The sequence below is a fragment of the Pteropus vampyrus genome, unplaced genomic scaffold, assembly GCF_000151845.1.
Source record: "Pteropus vampyrus isolate Shadow unplaced genomic scaffold, Pvam_2.0 Scaffold146, whole genome shotgun sequence".
Taxonomy (NCBI): Eukaryota; Metazoa; Chordata; class Mammalia; order Chiroptera; family Pteropodidae; genus Pteropus; species Pteropus vampyrus.
In genome coordinates, this window is record NW_011888927.1 from 125,016 (window position 1) to 152,672 (window position 27,657).

The 27,657-nt window shown below is 31.5% G+C and overlaps 1 protein-coding gene and 3 pseudogenes across 7 annotated transcripts in view; 3 read left to right on the forward strand and 1 right to left on the reverse strand.

The window, feature by feature from the left end:
• The window catches only part of CARF (calcium responsive transcription factor), a 76,927-nt gene that overhangs the window by 18,990 nt on the left and 30,280 nt on the right, over positions 1–27,657 (reverse strand). For 5 of the 7 annotated variants that reach the window (XR_002782496.1, XR_002782493.1, XR_002782495.1 and 2 more), the window contains 10 exons: positions 25,670–25,859; positions 20,785–20,905; positions 18,894–19,037; positions 17,171–17,404; positions 15,360–15,522; positions 14,344–14,407; positions 11,181–11,311; positions 10,433–10,799; positions 8,209–8,390; positions 6,097–6,125 (listed from right to left, as the gene is read on the reverse strand). Coding sequence is in view for 1 of the 7 variants with exons in the window: in XM_011369126.2 (XP_011367428.1) it covers positions 8,272–8,390; positions 10,433–10,799; positions 11,181–11,311; positions 14,344–14,407; positions 15,360–15,522; positions 17,171–17,404; positions 18,894–19,037; positions 20,785–20,905; positions 25,670–25,859 (1,533 nt within the window). In the remaining 6 variants the exon portion in view is untranslated. Of the gene's footprint in view, positions 1–6,096; positions 6,126–7,919; positions 8,391–10,432; positions 10,800–11,180; positions 11,312–14,343; positions 14,408–15,359; positions 15,523–17,170; positions 17,405–18,893; positions 19,038–20,784; positions 20,923–25,669; positions 25,860–27,657 lie in introns of those variants that run through there. The other 2 variants (XR_002782498.1, XM_011369126.2) reach the window with 2 other exon arrangements.
• Positions 297–412, forward strand: LOC111745098 (annotated as a pseudogene).
• LOC111745135 lies at positions 2,087–2,203 on the forward strand (annotated as a pseudogene).
• LOC111745148 lies at positions 17,553–17,671 on the forward strand (annotated as a pseudogene).

A 27,657-nucleotide genomic window follows, 5' to 3' on the forward strand; every position in this document is an offset into this window, starting at 1 on the left:
AAAAGACCAGTGAATTTGAAGACAGAGCAATATAAACTATATAAAATGAAGAGGCAGAAAAAAAATTGAAAAAAAGAATGAGATCTCATATCAGTGAGATATGAGATAACTTCAAGCAGCCCAATATATATATAATTGGAATCCCTGATAGTTAGGAAGACAAAAATTTTTGAGGAAAAAAATAGTCAAAAAATTTCCAAATTTGAACAGAAGTGGTTCCATAGTGTAGCGATTAGAATGTCTGCTTTACACATAGAAGGTCCTGGGTTCATGCCCCAGTGGAGCCACAGTCCATGGTCTATGGCCATGCCACCCTGAACAAGCCCAATGTCTGATCTCGGAAGCTAAGCAGGGTCAGGCCTGGTTAGTACTTGGATGGGAGACCACCTAGGAAGACGAGGTGCTGTAGGCATAAATAATAAATAAATTTAAAAAAAATAAATATGAAGAAAATTACAGATATAAGCAAATTGCTGACAACTAGTAATAAAAAAAATACAGTCACGTGCCATTTAACAAACAGTATGCATTCCAAGAAATGCATCATTAGGCAATTTGTATCATGTGAACATCATAGAACGTACTTACACAAATCTAGATGGTATAGCTTAGTACTGTATATGTATTTTTGTGGCTAGCAGTGTAGTAAGTTTGTTTACAACAGCATCACCACAAACACATAAGTAATGCATTGTACTATGACATTACCATAGCTATGTCACTGAATGATAGGAATTTTTCAGCTCCATTACAATCTTATGGGACCACCGTCACACATGCAGTCCGTTGTTGACTGAAATGTTATGTAGTGCATGACTGTATTAAAATCAGCCAGAGGAAAAAAAGACAGATATGCCAAGAAACAAAAATAAGAATGACAGCAGATTTCTCATTAGAAATAATTCAAGATAAGAGATAGTGGAGGAACATTTTTAAAATAAAGGAAAAACAGTTAACTTGGAATTCTTTATCCAGGGAAAATATCATTCAAAAATGAAGGCAAAATTGTTGTGGAAAATATAAAGGATGTAGGGACAGGTAGGTCCTGGCAACTGATTAAACATAAGGAAAAATGATGCCAGGCTTGCATGCACAGGAGATAAAAGGTAAAGAAGGCCCCCCCCCACCAAAAAGAAGGCAAAATACTTTCTCAGACATGATAAACTTGAAAGAATTCATACGCCACAGATGTACACTACAAAAACAGTAAAAGTTCCATTTAAAGGAATTTTAAAAGGAAGTAAAAGGAAAAAAATGACACTAGGTGGAAATATTGATCTACACAAAGGAATGAAAAACACTGAAAATAATAACTATATGGGTAAATAATTTTTTATTATTTAAATCTCCTTACAAGGTAACCGTAAAGTATAAAAAATAACGTGGTTATTATATAGAAATAGAATGTATGACAATAGTATAAAGGTGAGAAAAGGGAAAAATGGAAGTATCCTTTTGTAAGATTCTTATATGCAAAATGGTGGAATAGTACTTGAAGGAAGACAGTGACAGTTAAAGATGTACAGTATAAACACTAAAGCAATCATTAAAATAACAAGAGTTACAGCTAATAAATCAATAAAGGAGATAAAACTGAATCACAGAAAAGCTCAATTGCGCCAAAAGAAGGCAGAAAAAGAAGGGAACAAGGTACAGATGGAACAGAATAAAAAATAGAAAGATAGAAGACATAAACCCAACCATATCAATGATAATATTAAATCAAAATGAAACCCAGTATATAAAACAAATTATACATTCTAATTAAAAAGTACAAGTTATTCTAGAAATGGAAAGATACAAGGCTGTTTTACTCTTTGAAACTGAACCGAAGTCTCTCACCATATTGAAAGACTAAAAATAGAAAATTCAAATGATATTTTCAATATATACAGGAAAAGCACTTGTCAAAATCAAATATCCATTCCTAATAAAAACTCTCAGCAAGCTAAGAAGGAATTGACTCAATTTGATAAAGGACATATACAAAAATATGAAATATGTTAGTATCATACTTAAAAGACTAGATGCTTTTTCTCTAAGATCAGAAACAAAGCAAAGATGTCTCTTTTAAATACTTCTTATTGTCTACAGCTGCCACCCTGAACAAGCCTGATCACATCTGATCTCAGAAGCTAAGCAGGGTCAGGCCTGGTTAGTACTTGGATGGGAGACCACCTAGGAAGACAAGGTGCTGTAGGCTTAAAAAATAAAATAAGGGATTGTAAGCTAACAAGGTCCTTGCAATCTGTGAGGTCAACCAATGGTTGCCTTGCCAAATAAATGAATGAATGAATGAACAAATGAACAAATAAATAAATTGTATTTCTATATACTAAAAAAAATTAGAAGTTGAAATTAAAAAGCAATGCCATTTTTAAGTTCTTAGTGATAAATCTGATGAAAGATAATGTGAGACCTGCACACTGAAAACTATAGAACAATGCAGAGAAAATTAAAGAATCAATATTAAGGTTTCAATTACCCCCAAAATGATCAATATAGTCTACATAATCACAGCCAGTATACCCTCAGGGTCTAAAAAAAGAAATTGACAAGGTGATTCTAAAATTCACAATGAAAAACAAAGGACTTACAATAGTCAAAACAAAGCTGAAAAAGAAGGTTCAAGGACTTATATTACCTGACTTCAAGATTTATTATGAAGCTACAGTAATCAAGTAATCAAAACAGTATGGTATTGGCCACAGGTTTTTAGTCTCGGCACTATTGACATTTTAGGCCAGATAATTCTTTGTTGTGGGGGCTGTCATATTCATTGTATGATGCTGAGCAGCATCTCAACCTACCAGAAACTAACAGTATCTCCCTAGTTGTGTCAACTAAACTATCTTCAGACTTTGCAAAATGTCCCCTGGAGGCAAAACTGTTTCCAAGAGTTTAGAGACCACTGAGATAGACGATAGACCACTAAAAGATATCAGGGTCCAGACACTGGCTCACATATTAATGGATTTTTCATCAAAGATATTAATTCAATTCAATGGAGAAAGTATAGTCTTCTCAAAAAATAGTGCTGGAACAACTGGATATCATATGCCAAAAAAAAAAAAAAGTCAATTTATATCTTGTACTATGTATGTAAAAATTAATACAAATGGATTAAGGACCTAAATGTAAACCTAGACATGAAACTTTTAGAAGAAAACACAGGAGAAAATCTTGGGTTAGGTAAAGATCTCTTACATACAACACAAAAGTATGATCCACAAAGAAAAAAACAAATTGGACTTCATCACAATAAGGAACTTCTGCCCTTTGAAAGATTCTATTAAGAGAGTGAAAATATAAGCTACAAATCAGGGGAACTATTTGTAAATTTATAATAATGGACTTGTATCTATAATATACTTTTTAATCCTCTATAGGAAGAAAACAGTTCAATTTAAAAATTGGTGATTCAAACAGACATTTCACTAAAGATTTATAGATGACCAAAAACACATGAAAAAATGTTCAACAGTGTTGGTCATTAGAGAAATGGAAATAAAAACCACAGTGAGATATTACTACACACCTATTACAATGCCTAAAATTTAAAAGCCTGTCCATACCAGATGTAAGCTAGAATGCAATGCACCTGGAACTCTTATACACTGCTGACAGGAATATAAAAAGTTACAATCATTTTGAAAAATCAGTTGAGAATTTCTTAAAAATTAACTATATATCTACCACATGACTCAGTCATTCCACTCCTATTTACCCAAGAGAAGTGAAAGCGTATGTCCAAAAAAAGACTTCTATACAAATGTTCAGAGCAGTTTTATTTGTGATAGCCAAGAACTATAAACAACCCAGATGTCTATCAATGGGTGAATGAACAAATTATGGTATATCCATACAATGGAATACTACTCAGTAGTAAAAAGGAATAAACTATTCATTCTGTGACATAGATAAATCTCAAAATAACTATGCTGAATGACAAAAGTCAGATTTTAAATGTTTTCATTTTTATGAAATTGTAGACAAAGCAAATTGATCTCTAGTGACAGAAAGCAGATCAGTATGTTTGGAGACGGTGGGATAAGGGTAGTGGGAGGGAAAAGTGGGAATGGATTACCAAGGGATACTAGAAATCTTTTGGGGGTGATGGATATGTTCATTATTTTAACTGGGGTGATGGTTTCATATACATATACATATATAAAACTTATCAAATTGTACACTTTAAAATTTTGCAGTTTATTGTTATGTCAATTATATTTCAGTAAAGATACTTAAAAGAAAAACTTTGCTGATACTGGACTCTCGCTGTCTTCTGGTTTTAGAACTCATTTTTTATTGAGATATAATTAACTTGTAATGTTTAAGGTGTACAGTATGTTGATTTGATAATTTATATATTGCAATATGACTACCATCACAGCATTAGAACACCTCTATCACATCATATAATTATAATTTATTTTTTTTGTGGTGAGAACAATTAAGATCAGTCTCTGAGCAACTTTGAAGTTTATAATACAGTATCTTTTACTATAACCCCTATGCTGTACATTAGATCTTCTGGACTTTAGTTGCAAGTTTATGCCCTTAAACATCTCCCCTACACTCTTATACCCATGTATCACACTCTCAGAGGTTTCCCATATTAACCATACGATTTATTTTTCTCATGAATCTATTTAGGATCCATTAATAAGTAAGGTTTTTTTCAAAATTCTGACTTTATTCCTATAGTTTTAAGAATTCACTCAACAACAAATATTTGTATTACTTAACAACAGAATTCATAGCTAACATATATGTGGCAAAAGTATACCAAGACTTTGCCATTATGACTAAGTTAATTAAGTAGAATTACAGATACTTAGATACCTAAACAATACACCATTTAAGATGTCTAAAGCCTGAATCAGCCGATGGAGAAGAGTCAATCTTTCTGGAGAGAGAAAGATTTTCTATGGTCTTTAAAAATAGGCAGAGTAGAATAAAGCAAATAAGGCAAAGAGGGAAAAAATTAATGATCCCTCCTTTTTAAATAAATATTTCTGCCATTACTCCAAAAATATAAAGCTTTACTTGAAGATGTCACAGTACCAAAATGTGAGGAAAAAAGAATTATCTATATCATATCTCACACAGTGTTTCAAAATACTAATGGTTGGCTTAGTTGCCAGTACTAAATGCATATATTATGCTTAAACACTTTCAGGTTCCAAATTGAACATAAATCTCTAGCCAAAATTCTCAGGTATTAAAGTATTTATTCAGCATCTTCAAGATGAACAAAACTACCACTACCTCCAGGAAAAGTATAAAAAGAAACTAACAAGTTTAAGAAAAAAAGCACAGTATTTTTAATGAAAAAAATACATTTTAACAAAAACACTATACATTAAGTTACAATATATATATATATATATACACACACACACACACTTTTTTTTAAACTGTTTTTAAAAACCTGGTACAAATTAAATGACATCTTTCTCATATTTACATGATGAAGTATGCATTCTGACAAGATACAAAGAAAGATGAAACACAGGCTGGCAGACCTCAAAATTAGAAACTTTAATGTAGGACCAGATCTCCAAATCTGTTTTCTATCACTTTTGTGACTTTTAGAAAACATTTACCTTGTATAAGAAATAAAAGCTTTTTTCTTTTAAGTTAACTACTTACACAAAAAAAATTAATACTGAGGGAAAAGCCCACCATGGCTGTGTTTATCTATAATTCACTGTAGAAGTTCACTTGGAGACTTGGAACATAAAAACTACAATGAAGAAACAAGCTCAGCTTATTTTGAATGTCCAACTTACTACTACAGATATTACACCTTGTAATAAATGATGCAAAAGAGCGTATGTCAAACTTTGCTGTAGAGTTGTTAGGAGAATGCCAAACAGATACTGAAAATTTTTATGTACTTGTCTTTATTACCCTGTTCATTTAAAAAATAACTGAAAATTTTAAATACATAAACATTTTTGAAGTGATGCTAAGCACCTTTAAAATACAATACTGATATAGTGTAATAATCGAACATGCATTTAGAGGACAAATGAATTTTTAAAAACTAATTTAGAAACCATTTTTAAAGCTACTTATTGAAATACTTACATGAAAATATTGATAGTTCCAGTTTCTACCTAAAAACCAAAAGAGTATACAATTAGGGATTTAAACCTTCCTTCATGCTCTTTTTTTTCTTTTGTTTTTTGTTTGTGGGGAGAATGCACTGTAACTGTCTGTCCTCATGATAAAAAACAAAAACAAAAACAAAAACAAAACCAATATCAAAAGAGACATTCACGTAGAATGAAATCCAAGAAATATTTTAAAGTTATGTTAATTCTTGACCAAGTGCCAAAGTCTAAATCCTTGGACATCGCTCATGCTTATTGGTAACTGACTACAGTTTGTATCTTATCAAGCATTTCTCCTTAGCAACCCAACATCAAAAAAGAATGTCTCCAAAGAAATTAATTCATTTGGTGGAACATTTCATAATAAACTATTGTCATTAATGAAAGGTGAAGATCTATTATTTAAAATCTTGAAAAAAGTTTCCATAAAAACTGGAACCAACAAATGGGAAGAATATTACCTACAATACAACACTAAACTTTAATTTGGACTTATTCCCTTTAAGTACACACCAACTAAAAGAAATCTGGGTTTGAGGTCACTATCATATTCAAGTTAGCATAACATAATAGATTTGGCATTCTAACTCTATAAATGCCCACATTGAATATTTTCATTTCTTAGGAAAAAGAAAAACAAGTCTTATGAAAAATCATATATGTAACTTAATGTTAACTATGCATTAAATAGGGGTATAAATAACAAATTTTATGTTAAATAGGATATAAATCTAAAGAGCAAGGAATTTTAAAATTTCACCCACTTCTAATATAATAGTGCTTTATACTTATATGTGTTGTGCATTTGAAACTATTAAAGTGAATTAAGAATGGAAACTGGACTACCTAAGGCCAAAAAAAAATCATAGTCATGTAAAGCATTATGGTTAAGTTTCATATTATATTCCACATGCTTTGAATATTAAATATTAATATCCATTTGAAATCCTTATTACTTTTAAATATACCCACAGATGGTCTCTAGGGGGGAAAAAGCCTTTAGGTTGACTTCTTGACAGTTATAATTGACATTTCTAGTTTACCAAACTTCCAGAAAACAAAAGCTCATAATGAATATACTGATTAGTAATTATTCAGTATTTGAAGTAAATATACTTACTCAACAAGCAAATATACTTACTCAATAAGCAAATATGAACTAAATTTTAAACTATAAATACTTACCTTGAAGTCCTATACATTCTAATACCTTCAATTCAGTAAGAACTATGGCATAAAAAAATAAATCTAACTGAAATTCATTTCTAACCAGAGCTGAATTTTCAATACAAAATAGGGAAAATTCCTCTGCTATTAAAAAGTTCCCCAAATTATATGTAAACACCAGGGAATTCTATTATTCTTTCTGAATTTTCTCAATTTTTACATTTTTACCCATAAGTAGTGTTTTACCTACAATACTATATAAATCCATGCAATATACATTTATTTCTGTTGCTTATCTGATTAATTCAAGTTAAAATTCTTAGTACTTACAAAGATCCTTTAAATTTCTACTAGATGACCATTAGTATGCTATTGGTTTCTAGTTATAAGTATAAAAATTAGAATGGAAGAAGCTAAAATAGAAATACACAGTTTCCACAGATGTGAATGCTGGGCTTTGTGTTGTATGTAAAATCTACTGTTTTATCTTTACAAATGAGACAGACTACAAATATTCTCTCACCTCTCTGCCAATTTAAAAATTTCACAACTTTAAACAAGGAATAAGTTCTTTGAGAACTTAAAAAAGTCATTACATACACACACACATACACTCACACACACTATTTTTGTTGTTTTTTTTCATCTTTTAAGAGCCAAAATTGGTATTTCCAGGGGATGAGTTAGATAACTATTTGTGTTCAGACTATGTAACCATGGATAAGTTCAGATGATCTTTAGAAATACTGGCCTATCAGAGACTCAAAAAGCGTAAGAATCATACAAAATAAGAGGAGCAAAATATCTCTTAAGGTAGAAATATGGAATTGGCAACAAATATAGCAGTTTTAAATCAAAGCTGCTCATCAAACCAGTCTTCAGTCCACTTATCATAATGCTGCTCTTTGACAATATTCACCTTCTTTTCTATGATATCACCAGAAGTCACCAGAGTTGTAAAATTCTGAAAAGCTTCAGAAGTTTATGTTGCAGATAATTTCTTAGAGTCCAATTTTTTTTTTGCTTCCACAGACAATGCTGGTTCTTTGGGTTCTTGCTTAACTTGGGTCACAGAAATGGTACCTTCTGGATTTTCTTCAACTTTAAAAGCAAACATAAAAGAAAAACCCTAAAGGTTAGTATCATTTATAACACTGGAATTTTTAGAATTATATGAATTTAGAAGCAAGGCATAAAACAGTAGTTTGGAAAAAAGAACCAAGTAATTCGGAAAAGCAGTTGGTGTATTTGAGAAGTCAGTGCTTCTGACATCTTAACAGTCATTCATATTAAATTCCTTCAGTATGCTTCTAGTAATGCAAAAAAGAGACCAAGAAAACTATAAAGTTAATCTCTTCTAAAGATGCTTTGACAAAAAATCAGTCCATAATTTAATAAAATTATGAAGAATATTTCATATTTAAACTTGTCTTTAAAAATATGTATCAATAAAGATCAGGAAGCCTATCATTAATTGAAAATAATTTGTTTTACAAACAGCAAGCATATGTATCATAAATTTGAAGACATGTTACCATTCCCATGTGGTTTCCATATGTGGTCATGTATGAAGGAAAATGTTCCTTCCCTAAAGAAATTTCACTACATAAGTACTTTAGAAAAAAATATGCCACATCTTAAATGATAGCTCTGACAGCTGCACAAGCTTTGTGTTGGCTTATCAGAAATATTTCCGAATACGCGCATCATTCTGATTTCAAAGTACTTATGACCAAATTAATCTAAATTAACCTAAATCTAATATACCTGCAGCACTATTGTGAAGTGAACTGGCAGGTGAGATACCTAAGATAAAATCTCTCTCTCTCAGGAATATCGGTTTTTCAGTTTCTACAGGGACCCAAGGTTAAAGGGACCATATTTGCTCAGAAAAGTGTGAACACATCTACTCCTTGTCACAGATGAGTGTGCTGGAGTTTAACCCAAGCCACAGAGAAAACAAATAAAGGATAGATTTGAATGACTGTGAGAATAAATAGTCAGGAGAAGTAGTCCCTCAGATCATGAGCTAACTTACTAAATCATGCAAGTTCAGATTAAAAGAGGGTCTCCTTTAAAACAATCTGAAATTAGAGGTCCCAGAAATATTTAGGCACAATACAGAGAGGAAACTTATTAGAATGGAAAAGAAGCTTTGGAGGCAGATAGATCTACGTATAAATTTCCACTTTGTCACTTACTAGATATGATTTTTAGGCACTTACTTAACTTCCCTGAGCCTTGGTTTCTCCATCTATACAGGATGGGACACTATCAACTATTTCATGGAGTTGTGAGGATTAATTCATGTATATTCCTTTTCTCTCTCTTCTACTAAAGTTTCTCAATAGTGACAACTGCCACAGCACTCTGGATAAATTTTCTTAAAAGTATTACTTCCAACAAATTTAAAAGGCAATAATTCTTTTCTGGAAGGAACTATCTCACACTTTTCTTTATCCAAAGAATGATGATTAAGAATGGAGAGAAAATATATGTTCTAAGGAAAATTCCTATGAAGATTTTTGCTCTTCAAAGCAAAAATATAAGTCTCCCCACAAAAGTGCCTAATCCAGAAAGATTTGTGGGCAAATCTTTCATAAGTCAAGTAGGAGTTAATGAGTTTATTACTATGTTGACCAGGTTTGTTACAAAGTGAAGGTATCAAGGTCATGGATGAAACCCAAGCCTCCAAGTTTTACTAGTTCCTTTTCAATTTCCATAGAGCTCAATATTTAAGCCTATAACTCGAAATCTTTCTCTTTACCTTTATATCTGCCCACTTCATTCCATTTTTCTGTGTATCAATTTTTCCATATTAACTTTTACACTAATTTTCCCTTTAAAATTTCTCTAATGTTTTCACACAATTAAAATGACCTTCGTGATCTCATATCACCACAGTTTTTTTATGTAACACTAGGTAATTAGAGAATGAATAATTTCAGTAGAGAAAATATTTTGAAGTTTAAGTTATTAAAACTTACACTCATGAATTTTTTTCCTTTTTCTCGTAATTTTACTTGATTTATTTATGTTACAAACCCACTGAATAGAAATGACAGTTTTTTTTCTGTAGTGCAACAGTGATGATAGTCCATAAGGAATAAAAAAAATAAAATCATAAATTGATTTTAACTTACTAAGAGCTGGGTTGTTGTCTATAATCTGTATTGGAATGGTGTGCACATTGCCCAGTAGAATCCGATGAACATTTCCTTCCAGGTTCTCTGTATCCTCAACATCTCCAACTTCCACCAGCTGATCCATTGCAACCAGAGTTTGATCTGGTTCCGGAAGGTTACCCATGGTAGAGGCGATACTATTGTTTTGGGTTAGGCATGTATCTGTTTGAAGGCTATGACTTTGACCAAGCAGTAGAGAATTATTATTCATTACAGCACTTCCTACTGAATCCAGAAGTCTTGAAGGACTGGAGGAGGGGTGGTTATTTACTGGTATCAGAGCCGGTGATCCATCAGAAGTGATTCTTGGTTGCAACTGCAAACCCTTTTAAATCAAAAAGATTTACATCAAAATGTTTGAATTTACTATATACAATTTTCTTATAGGATATGTTATTCTTTTGACATAAAATTGGAATGAAATTTACTTAAGAGTATAGTTGCTAACAAATATTGAAGACAGAAACAACCAAAAGAAAAGTAGTACAACTAATTTTTATTGCATACATAGTCAACTCAAACTTTTTCAACATATTATTTAACTTATCATCTTAAATCAAGATACAAGTTAGGAATTAATAATTAAAATATCTTTGATCATTATTAAAATTCTATAACAATTCCATAAAATCCCTAATAAAAGAAGAAGAGAGACTGAAGAAGAAAGAATAGGGCCTCCAATTTGGCTATTTTACTGAATATCTACCTGTAGTTGTGTGAATATTTTTGGCTGAAACGAGGAAAGTGAGGAGAGCAAGTGGGCTGGTTCTGGAGACAAAGAACCCCTTGTCTGATTTGTTTCCATTCTGGTGGTAGTTGATTCTCCTGCTGAATTTCCTAAATCATATAAAAAATAAACTATTAAAACAAAATAATATTTATGGCTTCTAGGATACTACACTTTATTACAACCCTTACTATCAGAATTGGAATAGGAGATAAGGTCAAAAGTTTAAAAAGGTCTTTAAGAAGTTATCTAGTCCACTATTTCCAGAATGTGGTAGATAATCAGAATCACTAAGGGAACTTTAAAAATATATAAGTTCCTAGATTCAACCGCCATTAATTTTAATGCAATATATCTAATATGGAATGTAGGAAATGGCATTTTTTTCCTTGAAAGACTCTCTCTACATCTGTATCTCTAATTGAGTCCATTTTCCATGCAATGATAATGGATTACATCTAAATTTCTCCATCATCTTTGGTAGCTCTAGTACCTAGGACAATGCCTGGTATAAAGTATTAAATTTCTCATAATAATAGTATTAAATTTCTTTCAATAACTCATTTGGGAATAAATGAGTAAGAATAAAAATATCTGTTTTCTTAATATCTCAATTTTTAAAGCAAATTATCTTTAGGGAATTTGCTTCCTTCTCATGTAATTTTTATGTTAACCCAAATATATTCATCTCTTTAAGACAACCAAAAACCAATTATTGACAACTGGCTTTTCTCTGTAACCTTCCACATGCTATTTAATGCTGTTTCTAAAATTCAATTTCCTCATCTGTGAAATGAGGATAATAAGAGAATCTTCCTCAAAGAACTGCTGAGAGGATTAAACATCACTCTTCTTGGCTTCTTCATTTCTAATTGTCCTTCTACTTCACTTTGCTGTAGTCACCCACTATTATGATCACACTCCCTGGACTATTCTATATTCTATATCTACAGTCTCGAATTCAAACATCCATTCTCTGATTACAACCTCTTATTCTTTCACAGATTTTGCTCAGGTATTCCACTCAATTGTTCTTTACCCTCATGTGAACCTTAAATCAACTGATTCCTTAGTTTTCTTCAGGTCCATCAAGCTTCTTTCTTAATAAAATTCTTTCTCCATCCAGCTTAGCATCCTGTATTTATAATTTTCGTCACTCTTGCAAATATCTTTACCTTCCTTGCCTCTCTGTCCTTTGGTCATACCTGCCTGGTAAAATCCTAACTCTCAATGAAAATAGCTTCCACTGCTTATACATGTGAAGCCAAATGCCACTGAAAAAGAAACTCACTGCTACTGTTAATACCAATTCATGATCATCAACCTCAACAGGACCTTCACCTATGTCTGACCTTATTAAGATTCTCTCACTTTATATTAGGGATGATACCTAATCTCTATTTTCCTAAAATCTTGGCCACCCTTTCTGAGATTTTCTCTCATTCTTAGCACTCTTACTTAAGGAGAAGAGAAAAATATCAGAAATTTCCTCAACCTCTCATCACCAAAGCTATTAGTACCTTCATCTTCATCTATCCCTTCAGATCACTCCTGAGCTTCCCTCAACCCCACACTCCCTTCATAGCAAAATTCTTGAAAAAGTGGTCCACACTGTCCCTACTTCTTCATTCATCTCCTATTCACTCTTCAACAGCCCCAGTATGGCTTCTTCCCAATCCATTCTATTGAAAGGGCTCTGATACACAAGCTTTCCAAATCTGATCCCATGATTTTTTTCTCTCCCCTGAAGCCATCAATACCCTATCCTCATGCCAGTGCTGCTGAGCTCAGTAGATGCCACTATCAGTCTGTTGCTCATGGAAGAAACTCAGGAGTCACCCTATATCATTCCCATGCTTTTACCTCCCATACCTTCAATGGATAACCAAGGCCTTTGAGTTCTTTTTTAAGTAACTCCTAAATCTGTCCAATTGTAATATAAATGCTACCAACAGTAGTCTAAACCACTAACACCTTTCAAATGGACCACTAAAAGGGCCTCCTAAACCTGTTTTGCTTATCTAGTTTTATCTCCGAGCATTACCTATGCTTAAAACTACACTAACTTTCTTAAGTTCCTTGAACATGATAAGCTCTTTCTTGCTCAGCCTTTGAACATGCTATTTCTTTGATTGGCAAATTCTTATTCATTCTTCATTTTTTTCGTTTAAATATCACTTTCTCAAGCATCACTTCCCTACTGCCTGGACTAAGTTATATGTCTCTATCACTATTCCCACACAATTTTGCAAAACTCTCTCATGGTACTTTTCATAATAGTAATTAATTAGAACACATTTGTTTAGTGTCTTTTGCTCTTGCTCAACTTTAAATTCAATGAAGAAACTTGTTGTTGTTTTTTTATGCCCAGCATTTCTTACAGTGAGTAAAATATGTGCTGAACAAATGAATAAAGCTAAAGAATTTAAAAGTTATTCTGTAGGCAAAGTGACTCAAAGGTTAATAAGTAGGAGAATAAAGAAATAATTGTACTATATATAGTTATTGACAAATTTATTCTAAAGCATTTATTTAGGTGTTAACTTTTTAGCAGGCATTATGCTATGAACTAGATATATTAATTTGAATAAAATATAACCTTGCCCTTGAGTAGCTCAACTCATAATGAAAGACACAGATGTGATAAACAAAAGGATACCATATTAAATACAAGAGTGAATATCTAACTTTATGTAGGAGGTGGAGTTGAGAGCACTTAAAGCCAAGAGATTGCTATTTGAATAGTGAGTTTGCCATGCAGAAGAGGAGAAAAGACATTTCCAGAATGGAGAAAAAAAGGGCTGAAATAAGCTTGGACTATTGAGAGAACATGGGAGTAAGAACATATGAGAATGTGCAAACCATACAAAAGGGACAATAATTTCCTGGAATTAGCCTAACTTTATAGTAAACTGTGCTATAGTTATCAGACTCAAAATTTCAATCATAAAGAAGCATAAAAGCTGATTATAGGAGGAAATTTAAATAACAGGGATTATTTTGATAAATCTTAACATAGTTACTCTTGCCTCTTTGGGCCATGGTTTCTTTATCCATAAAATTTGATTAGATAATATCTTAAATGTCTCCTACTCTTAACATTGTTTGATTTTATATTTTAAAGGTATTTAAGATAACCTACCTTCTGCAAATGTAACTGTCACAGTCTCTCTGAGAATATTCCCACTATCTGTAGTCCATTGAAGCTTAAAAGGGAACATTTATTTCAGTGAAAATAATAAAGCATTTATACTGAAAAGCTATTGTAAAATATCAATACAACTGTCATATTTTATTCACTCATAGTATAATTGTGCTTTATTCTGTAATTACTCTCTTCACTTGTTCATATTCTAAAAATACAAGTACACTTCACTATCCAAATGCATTAGCTTCCCAAGGTCAGATAGCAAGAATTTGGTAAGCAATGTAGGACCAGTGCTAACCCAATCTGTTTTTGTTCCTGAACTCTGGATAATGAATAATTAAGAGTTCTGGACAGCAAAAAATTGAAGCTCTAGCTTTTTAAAAAATCTAAAGCTATTCAGTTACTGAATTTGGAGAGTAAAAATCTGGAGAACAAAGAATATTGCTACTGAGATTTTGATAACATAATTGCTGCCGGCATTACAATTAGTAGTTTCTGGGTAATTATATTAATCTCTTCAGAGTAGGAAAAATTTTTATAGAAATGACCAATATTAAGGGAGAAAGTACAGTATGAGTTAACACTGATATCCATAGATGACATATAGAACTGACATCATCACTTTGTGTGTTCAAGTCTTAGCTACTTATTTACATTTGTCCATATATTTAAAAAGAGAGGGTGATATACACAGCCTGTGACTTAATAAATGACAGTTAAATGAATAAGATATACTTTTTACAGAGATAAAATTGTTGATTTTAAAATATATATATTACTACTGTTATTATCATCACAGTTGGAAAAAAAATTGATTTTTCTTGAGAGTGATAAAAAAATTTAGTCCAATCACCTCCTGAGAGTTCATAGTGTTTACATTTTAAGAAAAAGATACCACTATTTTAATTCTATCACAGTTATGGCCTAATAACAATCATTCCTAGGTACTAGGCCAAATAGAATAGAAGTTGAGAAAGATTCTGTAACAAAGCAAGGAATTATAGTTATACCGTTGCTGGAATAATCTCTGAGTTATATACATTATCTCCATTTCTCAAGGATTTCTGTACTTCATGGATGTGATTTTTTATATCATTCACAGTTGGAAAAAAAGATAAATTATGTCTTTCAGGTACTTCATCAGGTTTGAAGAGTTCCCTTTCCACAAACTTTCTGTGGAGAATATAAAATGGAGTAAAACATAAACAATCTTTAATCAAATAAGTGAAAGGTTCTCTTTTAGCATAAACTTCCGTAAAGCATGGTTTAAAACTTTATAAGTAATTTACATTTTTCCACACAATAAATCATAGAATCCATGCAAATTAAAGAAATGGAATATTTATATTGGTTAAACACCTGTATATCTTAGAATAAGCTTTGACATTTTTATGAATTTAAAGAAATCACTATTTTCAATTCAAGTATATTTTTGAATGCTTATTATGTTAGGTTCTGTACTGAACACTTCACATCAAGTATCTCCTTTAATACGTACTATAATCCTATGAGGTAGGTACAATTAGCATTCCCACTTTAGAGATAGGGAAACTGAGGGCTGCAGAAGTTAAATAATTTGCCCCAAATTATACACCCACCTAGTAAGTAAGAGAGCTTACACCTACATCCAGGTTATGTGCATAAATATTATAATGCTTCTAAAAGGCATTAATATCGTATTGCTTCCAAAAGGCATTAATATCATATTGCTTCCAAAAGACATTAATAAATATCATATGAAATATGATCTGCTAGCATTTTACAAGTAGACAAAAGAGAAGAATAGAAGGTGGCATTACCACATAATTGTATAAAAAGAGATACATAAAAGAAATGATAAAGTTCAATATACATGTGCTTTGTGCATTACATTCGGTAGATTATATCACAGAGCTGTCTTATACCTCTGTTCTTAAAATTCAGGTTTAGTAAATAGTGGATGGTTTTACCAAATTTTGTCTGTTCTAACACTGCCTCAACAGAAATAAATACAAAATGTCTAAGAAAGCTACTAAATAAAAAAGTAATGTATTCTTATAATTATTTCTTAATTATAAGAAATATTCTTAGGAAATACTCATTGTGTTCTTCAGATCAGATTATACAATAACCAGCATGAATAAGGTTAAGTGCCAGAAATCATGGCAAAAAGCACATGCTATAGAGTTAGACCTATATTTCATACTGCCTCTACCTCTTAAGCCAGTTATTTAACCACTCTGAGTCTCTATGTTCTAATCTGCAGAAAGGGGATAAATATACCAACTTCACATAGTCATAAGAATAAATGAGATCATACATATAAAGTGCTTAGCACAATAGCTGGCACACACATGGTAAGTACCACATGATAATAATAATAAATTGTTATATCCTAAGCATCAGTAAAATTAGACCAGAGTACTACATACAAAATTTAATTAGACAAAGAACTATCTATGTTCTTTTGCAGTAATAAAATTTAATTCCATCTGAAATAAGCTTAAAATAAATACCTTGGCCTAGGTTTAAAAATCTTTGGTTCTGCAAAGGATTTTTAAATGTTATATGAATATAATTAAATTCATATATCATTTAGAAATAGTCCAATTTGCCAAATTTGAATAAAGAATATCTCAAATGAGTAATTCAAATCATTCTCATGGCTTGCCAAGCCTCTGCTAGAACATGATCAGTCCATAAATAAGCTTATTTTAATAAATTAATAAACTATATTCCTTATCTACTCTGATGGCATATATCCTAGAAAATGTCTACAATGTTAAGTATATTATTTAAACCAACAAACAAAAATTAAAAACAAAAAAGTTTTCTACTGTACCTTAGCTGTTTCCTTACTGCATACACTTGTTCTATTCCCTGTGATACCAATTCTTGAATCTTATGTGCTACTTGAGGATGTAGACGTGAGGGTAATGTACAATTCTCATCTCTAATTGCAGTCTCCTCTTCTTCTAGGGAGGACACAGGAAAAGGGGAAGGTGATAAAGGGAGGGAGGGGGTCTCTAATTCGTGATACTGATGAGCTTGTTGTGTAGGTAACTGTACATACCACCTGACAAAAGAAAATATTTAAAATTACATTACTAGGCAAGGTCATAATTACTTATGTTAATATTCATCAAGAGAAAGAATAATCTTTTAAGAAAAATTATATATGACTATATCATATTAAATAAATATAAATAAAAATGTTATAAATAGTCTACAGCCATGCCGCCCTGAACATGCCCGGTCTCGTCTGATGTCAGAAGCTAAGCAGGGTCAGGCCTAGTTAGTATTTGGATGGGAGACCACCTAGGAAGACCGGGTGCTGTAGGCGTTAAAAAAAAAGAAAATTATAAATAAGTTAAATATAAATAAAATAAACAAATAAAATTTAAAATGTTCTCTGATTAACTCTTCTAAGATTAGTTTTAAACCCAAGTAAATAAAAATCTTTATAAACCTTTACAGACTCTTACTATGGCCCTAAAGTTAAGGAGGGTACAAGATTGAAGTATATATGAAAATAGTATTTTAAATTTCATAGTAAGTAAATTTTACCTCAAAATAATGAAACTTTTACATCATCATCTTTTGAATTTGTATTTTCCCATTCTTCTACCATTTTGTCCCCAGATTACAACTTCTGTGTTGCATCTATTATTCTTTGAACCAAAAAGTAGATATAATTCAGAGTCTGTCAAGATTGAGCTATGCAAGGGACTCTTCTCTGACAGGAGCTCAACATACTGCCTCTACAGTGCTCCAGCTCCTGTAGTCTCATTGAGCAAGACAACGAAAATGTGAATGCAGGTCTCTCGTAGAGTAGTGGAGTGTAAAAAACAGATGATAAGAAAATGAACCGATCTGGTAGGATATTGTTTTAATTGATGTTTTTGTACAAAATGTTTCAATGATTGATATTGCAGGAAATGGAGCCTACTTAAAATGCAATCCTGAACAGAAGGATCTAGTTACTGACTATTCATTTTTCATATATCTAAAAGTTTTTTTGAAGATCACACAGAAACTATATTCCATACTATTAAACCTATTATATAATTGCAAATTCTTCAACTAGACTGACACATAAAAGAAAACAAAAAAGAAAGCTATTATTTCTTATTTAAGATGTTATAAAAGGTATGGAATGGAATTTTATGTAGGGCTTAGAATTCATTTTTGGCTGCCATAAGTTTTCAAAGATGGGTTTAAAAATATACAAGTGAAGGCAAATTCAGCTCCTAGCAAGTATCTGAAAAAACTGTTATATACATAGTAAAATATTTTCCTAAATATGTATTTTTCATTTTGGGGAAAAAACTTCTATATGGTATACAGAATTCTTTGTGATTTATCCATGATATCTGGCAGATAAACTCAATGGCTTATACAGCAGCAAGTCATTTTAATACCTGGGGAACTACAAGTGAGACACCTACCATATAAAAATTACTTCTTAATGAAATAATTAGAAAACATAATTTTTCTTACAGAAGGAATTCTTGCAACTGGAGCTAATTAATTTGTAAAACAAAAGAACTATATAAATGTCATACCTAAGAATACCACCAGCATCTACCAAGTTCTTCTTTAGCATGTTAAAGGCTTTCTCTTGCTCCATTCGAATTATTTTCCTATCAATTTTGGGGTCTGTAGGAACTCTGTATTCAGGAAACTTTTGTACCTTTTTAATGTAAATCCTTTTTATAAGGGAAAAAAAAGAATCTGTATCATTATATATCTCAAGAAATCTCAAGAATTGTAATCTCAAGAAAACCTAATTTATCAACCAGAAGTTTACTTGAAGCATTAAAGTTTAGAGGAATTCAATTAATCTAGAAAGCATTCAGAAGATTATGTGAAAGATATGCCATATTCTCAGGGCATATTACTTAGCAAATGAACAATAAACAAGACTTTAGTAAAAATATCTAAATATTTATAGCATATAGTATACCACATACTATAATATTATGTTCTCCAATAGTTTTTTATTTACTGGTCTACTCCAACAATACATTAAGTTCCCCATGATTGAGTAAAATCTTACAGCTCTTTTAGCTTCCCTCCTTCCACGACACCCAATGTAGTGCCTGGGTCCAGAGCAGATACTCAAAAAAGTACTTATAAAATGATAGAGAATAAAATTATTTCTTCACATAGAGATTTTCTCCCAAATTATATGTAAAGTTTTAGATTTATTACTATGTGTAAAAAGTGGCTGAAAGTTTTGTTTCATGGTCAGGTTTAAATATTGCCTAAAGTTCACCTTGTCAGATTAAACAAGAATCTGAACTGGCTTTAAAAACTTCTTGAGATGCTGAGGTTTGTGATGTAAGATGTAATGCTAAAATAAAATGTTTCAAAGATCAACTAAATCCAACCTTTACATGTTATCTTTTTAAATTTTATTTTATCTTATAATATATAATATAAAACACTTTCAATGTCTCAAAAAAGAATATTAGTAAAAGATATTATAAAAATATTTTATTGGTTCAGTTTTCATTCTCCCAGAACAGTAACTATTCTGTAGTCCTATGTAAAACTTACTATGTTGGTTTTTTTATACATTGCTGGTATAAACTAGTAAAATCTCTCTAAAAAGCAACTTTGCAATATCTGTCAACATTTAAAAAGAATATAACCTCTGCCCTAGCAATTTCATTTCAAGGAATTTATCCTACTAATATACCTGTACAAGTATGCAAACAGGTACAGTGTTATTAACTGAAGCTTTATAAATAATAATAAAGAATACTTTTCAGAGCCTATATGTCCATTATTAGAGGACTAATTAAGTAAATAACCATCCATAAATGGAATAGTATATGGCTATTAAAAGGAAAGAATCATGAAATTAATGTATATGAAATTAATTATATCTCGATTTTATAAATAAGTAAATTAAAAAAAAGAAGAAGAAGAAGAAAGAAAGAACCAGTGCTTTTACATACAAATATGCAACCAGCTTTGAGATATACCGGGAATGAAAAAAAGCAAAGTGTAGAGTAGTATATGTCATTACATTCACACTAGTATGAAGCATAATAGCAGTGCAGTTAATAACCACGATAGGCACTTATAATGGAAATGAATCAATGTGAATCTGTATCAGGAAAGAAGGTACACTACTACTTAAGGAAAGAAAATGTTAGTAAGCTTTACTGATATCTTCAGCATTTATGAGGGGAAAGCAGAATGTATGTATACACACATGTGCGCGCACGCGCGCGCACACACACACACATAATATCTTTGGAAGGTTACTCAAGAAACTGGTAAGAGTTGTTGCCTTAAACAGGGACATAGGGAGCTGGGGTAAGAGGAAACTTAAGATTTCACTGTATTATTTTTTGGCACTGTTTAAACTTAACAAAAGTGTGCATATTAGCTATTAAAAAATAAGTACTTAATAAGAAAGAAATAAAAGAAAATAAAGCTTACCGGGCTGGACAAGTAGCTTTGTAGAGCTGAGAAGACCTGCTTTCCTGTTCACTGATCTTTTTTAACTGGAAACCTTTCCTCCGTGGCCCATATTGACACTCCATTACCACCGCTCTACTACCTGTGGGCCAAAATCAACTATTGATATTAATTCAAGTATCCATCTGTTCTGAATCTGTCCAGATTAAAAATAACTTGGTGGTGGCAATGTCAAAATGTGTACTTTCGATTATGCAACTTTCAGAAAACTTACTAAAGATGTACAAATAAATTCAAGTTTATTGTAATATTTACCAAATGTATCATAGTATGGTAAGGAAATTAGCCAATAGCACATTTACTTAATGTCAACTGGTATTTACATATATGTGATTTTAATAAAATTTACCATTTTATAAATAGAAATTAGCAAATACTATATTTGTTAATAAATTTTAATGTCATTTAAATTTTTATTTCCTTTTTTAATTATTTATTTTCTTTTTTCTATTTGGTCTGTTAGTATAATGTGATAACCAGCCACTAACATGGCTCCCAATAATACCTGCCTCTTAGTATTTATGTTCTTGTATAATTCCCTCCCCTTGAGCACTTGGGCTAGACTTGTTAACTTGCTTCTAATGAATATGGGCTAGACTTATTAACTTACTTCTAATGAATATAACAGAAATTGACAGGATTTTTAAATTTTATTATTAGTTTCAAGTATATAGTACATTAGTTAGACATTTACATAGTTTATAAACAATCTCCCTGATTGCTCTTTCTCTCCTCTGGCTCTACCTACACCTAGCCATGACATTAATGCTAACTGCATTCCCTGTGCCATGCTCCCCATTCCCATGACCACCTATCAACTACTAATTTGTACTTCTTTAACACTTTACCCACTTCTTCCAGCCCCCGACCTCCCTCTGCTCTGGATATCACCAGACTGTCCTCTATATTTGTGAGTCTGTTTTTGATTAGTTTCTTCTTTTTGTTCCTTAGATTCCACATGTAAGTGAAATCACATGGTATTTATCTTTCTCTGTCTGACTTATTTCGCTAAGCATAATAACCTCTAGGTCCATCCATGTCATTGTGAATGGTAGGATTCTTCTTTTTTATGGATGAGTAACATTCCATTGTATATATGAATCATAACTTCTTTATCCAATCGTCTGTTGATGGTATTTAGGTTGCTTTCATGTCTTGACTATTGTAAATTGTGCTGCCATGAATATTGGAGTGCATAGATCTTTACAAATTATTGTTTTGGATAAATACCCAAAAGTGAAATTGCTGGGTCAAAAGGTATGTCCGTTTTTAATTTTTTGAGACATCTCCAGACTGTTTTCCATAGTGGCTGAACCAATGTGCAATCCCACCAACAGTGTATGAGGGTTCCTTTTTTCCACATCCTTGCCAGCACTTGTTGTTTTTGATTTATTGATGATAGCCCTTCTGAGAGGTGTGAGGTGATATCTCATTGTACATTAATTTGCATTTCTCTGATGATTAGTGACCTTGAGCATCTTTTCATATGTCTATTGGCCATCTGTATTTCCTCTTCAGAGAAATAACTGTTCAGGTCTTCTGTCCATTTTTTAACTGGATTGTTTGTTTTTGTTGTTGTTGAGCTGTATGAGTTCTTTATATATTCTGGATGTTAACCTTGTATTAGATGTAGACAGGATGTTATTTTTGATATTAGGTTATATAAAAATACTGTGACTTCCATCTTGGGTATTCTCTTGCTCTTGCTTGGATTGCTGCCTTAGGACAAATCGGCTGCCATGTTGTAAGGCAACTCTGTGCAAGGAATAACTCGCGTAGCAAGGAATAAGGCCTGCCAACAGCCACATGAGTTGGCTTGGAAGTAGTTCCACCCCAGCTCAAGCCATGAGATGACTGCAGTTCCAGCCAACACCTTAATTGCAGTCTTGTGAGAGAACATGAGGCAGAAGTACTTGCTAAGCTGCACTTGGAGTTCTGAGCTACAAAAACTATGAGATAATAAATGTTTGTTGTTTGCAGCTATCAAGTTAGGTTCAATTTGTTACATAGCAAAAGATAATGCAAATAAGTAGATGTGAAAACTATACAGTTTAAGATTTTAAGTTGAATATCCTATTCTATCTAGGGTACAGCAAACTTTTTAAACATAAAACCAAAAATACCAATCCTAAATGAAAATATTGATAAAGCTGACATTAAAATGTAAAACTTCTATTTAAAAGACACCATCAATAAAGGTAAAATGAAAATAATAGTTTGAGAAACAGTATTTTATAATACATACAAAAATATGCAAAATATAAAGAACTACAAATAATTTTTTAAAAACTAAAGTGACAACCACACAGAAAAATGGGCAGAGGCTATCAATAGACAATTCAGAAAGAAAAGAAAAGGATATTAAATGAACAAATAAAGAGATGTTCGACTTCAATAGGAAATGGGGAAATGCAAATTAAAATAGTGAAATACTACCTCACACTCTTCGGATTGGCAAAAATGAAAAAATTTGACAATATTCTAAAACAATTGAATCCACTGATCAATCCTAACACCACAAAAAGATGTTGTATGTAGATTGCAACAACGAAGTACACAGAATCTATGAAGTATTCTTGCAAAATACTTTTATGAAGATTAAATCTTCATTTAGTCAAGCCTCTAGATCTAAGTTTACAGGAAATACAGGAGATAGAAGAACATGTTAAACTACACCACAGAGAGAGAATCAGCAAAATCCAGAATATGGCAAACTCTACAAAACAAACTACCTGGGGAAAAACAGGAGGGAAATTTCTAGATGAATAGAAATTTAAGAGATATATTAACCAAATGTAATCTGTGAAATTTGTTTGGATGTGAATTTGAACAAACCTATGGAAAAAGAATTATGAAATAAGTGGAGAAATGTGAACATTAGACATTTAGAAATTACTGTTAATTCTTTTAAAGTTGATAATGGGATTCTCATTATGTATTTAAAGAGTACTTACCTTTTAGAGATATAAACTTTAGTAATTATAGATGAAAATAATATGATAGCTGGAATTTGCTATAATATCATCTTAGTGGTGGGAAATGAGAAAGTGGATAGGGGCATATAGTAGGCAAGATTGAGCATATGCTGATACTTGTAGAAGCTGGATGATGGATACATGGACTCATAGGATTTCATACATTATTACCTCTACTTTGATATACATATGAAAACTTCCACAATATAAAGATTTTGGAAAGTCTGACAATGGTTAAGGAATAAGGTAAATGTGGGAAAGGAAATTCCCATACATTGATGAAAGGAGTAAAAATTGCTATACGTCGTCAATCTTTTACATTCATTTCTTTATCTAAACAGCTCAAAAAACAAAATTTGGGGAACTCAGTTGGCTGCAAAACCTGACCTGAACTTTCTGAGCCTATTTACAATCTTAATTTATTCTTCTTAGTGTGATCATCTGTAAAGTATTACTATATTTGATCATGTATTATTGTCTATAGAATACTTCCTGTAAGTATTTTGTAATATTACCATATTATAGTACCCAAATACAGAATTCTAAAATATATCTAGCCAAAAAAAATTTAGAGAAGAGATTCTGGATCTGTACAACCACTTTAGTGAGCAATTTGAGTGAATCCTGTAAAGATGAAATGGGAATATTTTACAGCTCAGCAATTCCACTTTTAACACATACTCCAGAAAACTAATTACATCCTTTCTATAAAAAACATATATTGTGGAGGCCTGGCTATTGCATTCTTTGTAATATTTAAAAGATGGAAAGAAACTAAATTACTGTTAGAAAAATAACTGTGGTTTGATCATATGCTGGAATGTTATAATAATTCAACTGAATTAACTAGGATCTATAAGTAACAATATGGATAGATTTCAAAAAATAAGGGTGAGTGAAAATTTTACATAATATCTACAGTTCACTATGTATATTTTTAAATATTCAAAATAATAAACTACATTATTATAAATACAAATATGTATGGTAAAGTATAAAAGCACAGACTGGAGATATACACACCAAATTCATGTAGTGGCTGCCTATGAAGAGTTAAGAAGAGGATTAAAACTAGGGTTGGGGGAAATGCTTCATTTCTTTTACAGAATACTGATAAACCTGGGCAGAAGGAGTTACATTTATCTTATTTTCCTCTAAGTATTTCTCTTTACCCTCAGAGGTTCAGGATGAGGCTACAACTCTTCCAGCTGAATCAGTACCCGCATAGTCCTGAAATAAATCACTTGTTTTTAGGTTTTATGTACTCTGACTAGTCTTAGGGTGAATCTCTGGGAATTTTTTGAAACTCTATCATTTTAGTAAACACTAGCCCAGTGTTTGAAAATACACGTGTATATAATACACCTAAGAACCTTAAAATCGAGAACCTTGCTATTAGAATTCTGTATAATAATTCCTGATTTTATACAAATTCTATACAATAACTCCAGAGTTATAAGCGATATAAAATGGACACAAATTTGTCCCACAAGACAAATCAAGAGAGCAAGAGAGGACACCTGTATTGGATGAAGAAAAAAATAAAAACCAAGATCTATACATATTTGAAATAATAAAATTGCTTATTGTTTAATTTGTATTAAGACTATCTGGAGTTTCAATAGTTTTATTTTCTATTTCCAGCATAATATCTAAAGAGAGAATGATTTAATATGTTAAAATGCAATTTTACAACATAAAATAATTGGTTATATTTACTATAAGTTTTCTTTTCAGTTTAACATAAGTTTTTGTCAATTAACATTTAGTTGTCATCTACCAAAAAGAAAATGTATCACCTTAGGAAAACCACATTTTCACAATGGATCATGGCTACTGATGAGCTTTTAAATAATTCTTTTAAAAAGTACCTGCATTGACAAATGGGATTCCATCATATGGGACATACTGGGATTTCCACATCAAACGTGAAGCTGGCTTGGCTGGGCTAGGAGATTGGCGGGTTCCCCAAACACTCTGTGTTTCCTGCTTGTGAAATGTTAAGACACTTTCTAATTCAGTCTCACTTACACAGTAGCCACGGTATGAATCTCCAATTTTCTGCATGTAGTAAAAATTAAATAACAAAATTATTAGCAAATATGTTTCATTGTACAAATAATTTAATGAGGTAGTTGTCCAAGATGAAAGACTCATCAGCTCTCAAAAAAGAATGTTGTTTCTCCCCTCAGATCAATGGTCTATTACAACCAGTGGGTCTGATCTGAATTCAACCAGCTTCATCAAATAAATATTGTCTAGGTATTTGTTAGAGAATGCCAAACTCACTGCCACACTATCTTATCAAACTCTTGTTTGAGAGAAATTATATTTAGGGAAGATAGCTTGAAGAACATATCGTTTCCAGATATTTAAAATTCTACTCTTGTATCCAACCAGATAGGCATAAAACTAGCCACAAAATACTGATTCCCTATGGGGCTTCTTTACTGAAATTGATTTTGATAGGATGCCATGAGTCTATCTGAACATCTGAAAACTGGGATGGTATCTCGTATAAAAATGTCAAAGAATTTGCTCCTTACAACGATTCTTTTTATGAAGATCCTTCTTTGAGAGAAATTCCTGTCTGACCTTAGTACCAAAAATAGTTAATGGTTTTTTTTAATTTTATAGAAATCAGCATAATTACTTTTATCAAATGGACACAGAATTTAGTAACTAACTAGGTTTCCCTTTTTGAATGTGCTTAGATAATAGACAAGAGTGTGTATGTCTACATATATACACACACACACACACACACATACACATTGACATACATATTGTTCATTAAGATACACATTTCTAACTTCTATTTTATGGTTCCATTCTTGTTAATCTTTATTCTTTCACTCCACTTTTAACTTCCACCTTGCTATTTTATGTATTTTTGTAAGCTGTCTTAAATTCTTTCCGAAATAAAGCAAGGTATAAATAAATTATGTAAATAAATTGATATTATTTTCGCACAACCATGTGAGTATCCCTCACCTAGAACAGAAGCTTTTCCTATACCAACAGAGAAAATTGTTAAATGTGATCTCTTACACTGAAATGCATAGACACCCAGAAATGACTCCATGTGTGTTTCTCTCTTAGAGAAAATAAAAGTAGAGATGTGGGAGCAGGGATTTTGTACCTCCTCATTAGACTAAATATTTTACCTTGCAAGAATACATTTAATGAAGGAAGGTAACAAAATACTGTTGTGGCTGTACTTTTGGCATAATAAAAGATGATGTAATGCCAAAAAATTCATTATCTACAATTTTCCCTACAATTAATGAAAATGCCTATGTTTAATTACTAATTTTCTTCTAGTCTAGATATTTCTTCATCAAAATACCCATTACAAATAGAAGTAGGAACATAAAGTTTAGCTATAACATTTTATATAAATAAAATTAATATAGTATATAATGTTGTCAATAAAAAGAAAAATTCAGAATTAGTAAAATATAATCAGGCCTATGGCAGGAAATAAAAGTTAAATACAGTATTAAAATTTAACTAATACATCTTGATCAAATCTAAAATATGCCTATAGAAGAACATCACTAAATGGAAATTCAAAAAGTAAAAAAGGATTATTAAATGATATTTTGAACAAAATGCAGAAAATATTCTTCAGCCACTAACCAAAAGTTTTTCACTATCAATATAGCTTAGGAGAGAAGAAAAAATACTTCATTGGTAGACATTATTCAGTCTGTAGGGCAGTTTTAACTAGTCTCTTACAAGATGTATATTAGGTAAGCCATACAATGCATCATGGTTGTAAAAAATGGTGCTTTGGCCACATAATTGCTAATGTGTTAATATCCACAGGATTAGCTGAAGTTTATAACAATGATTT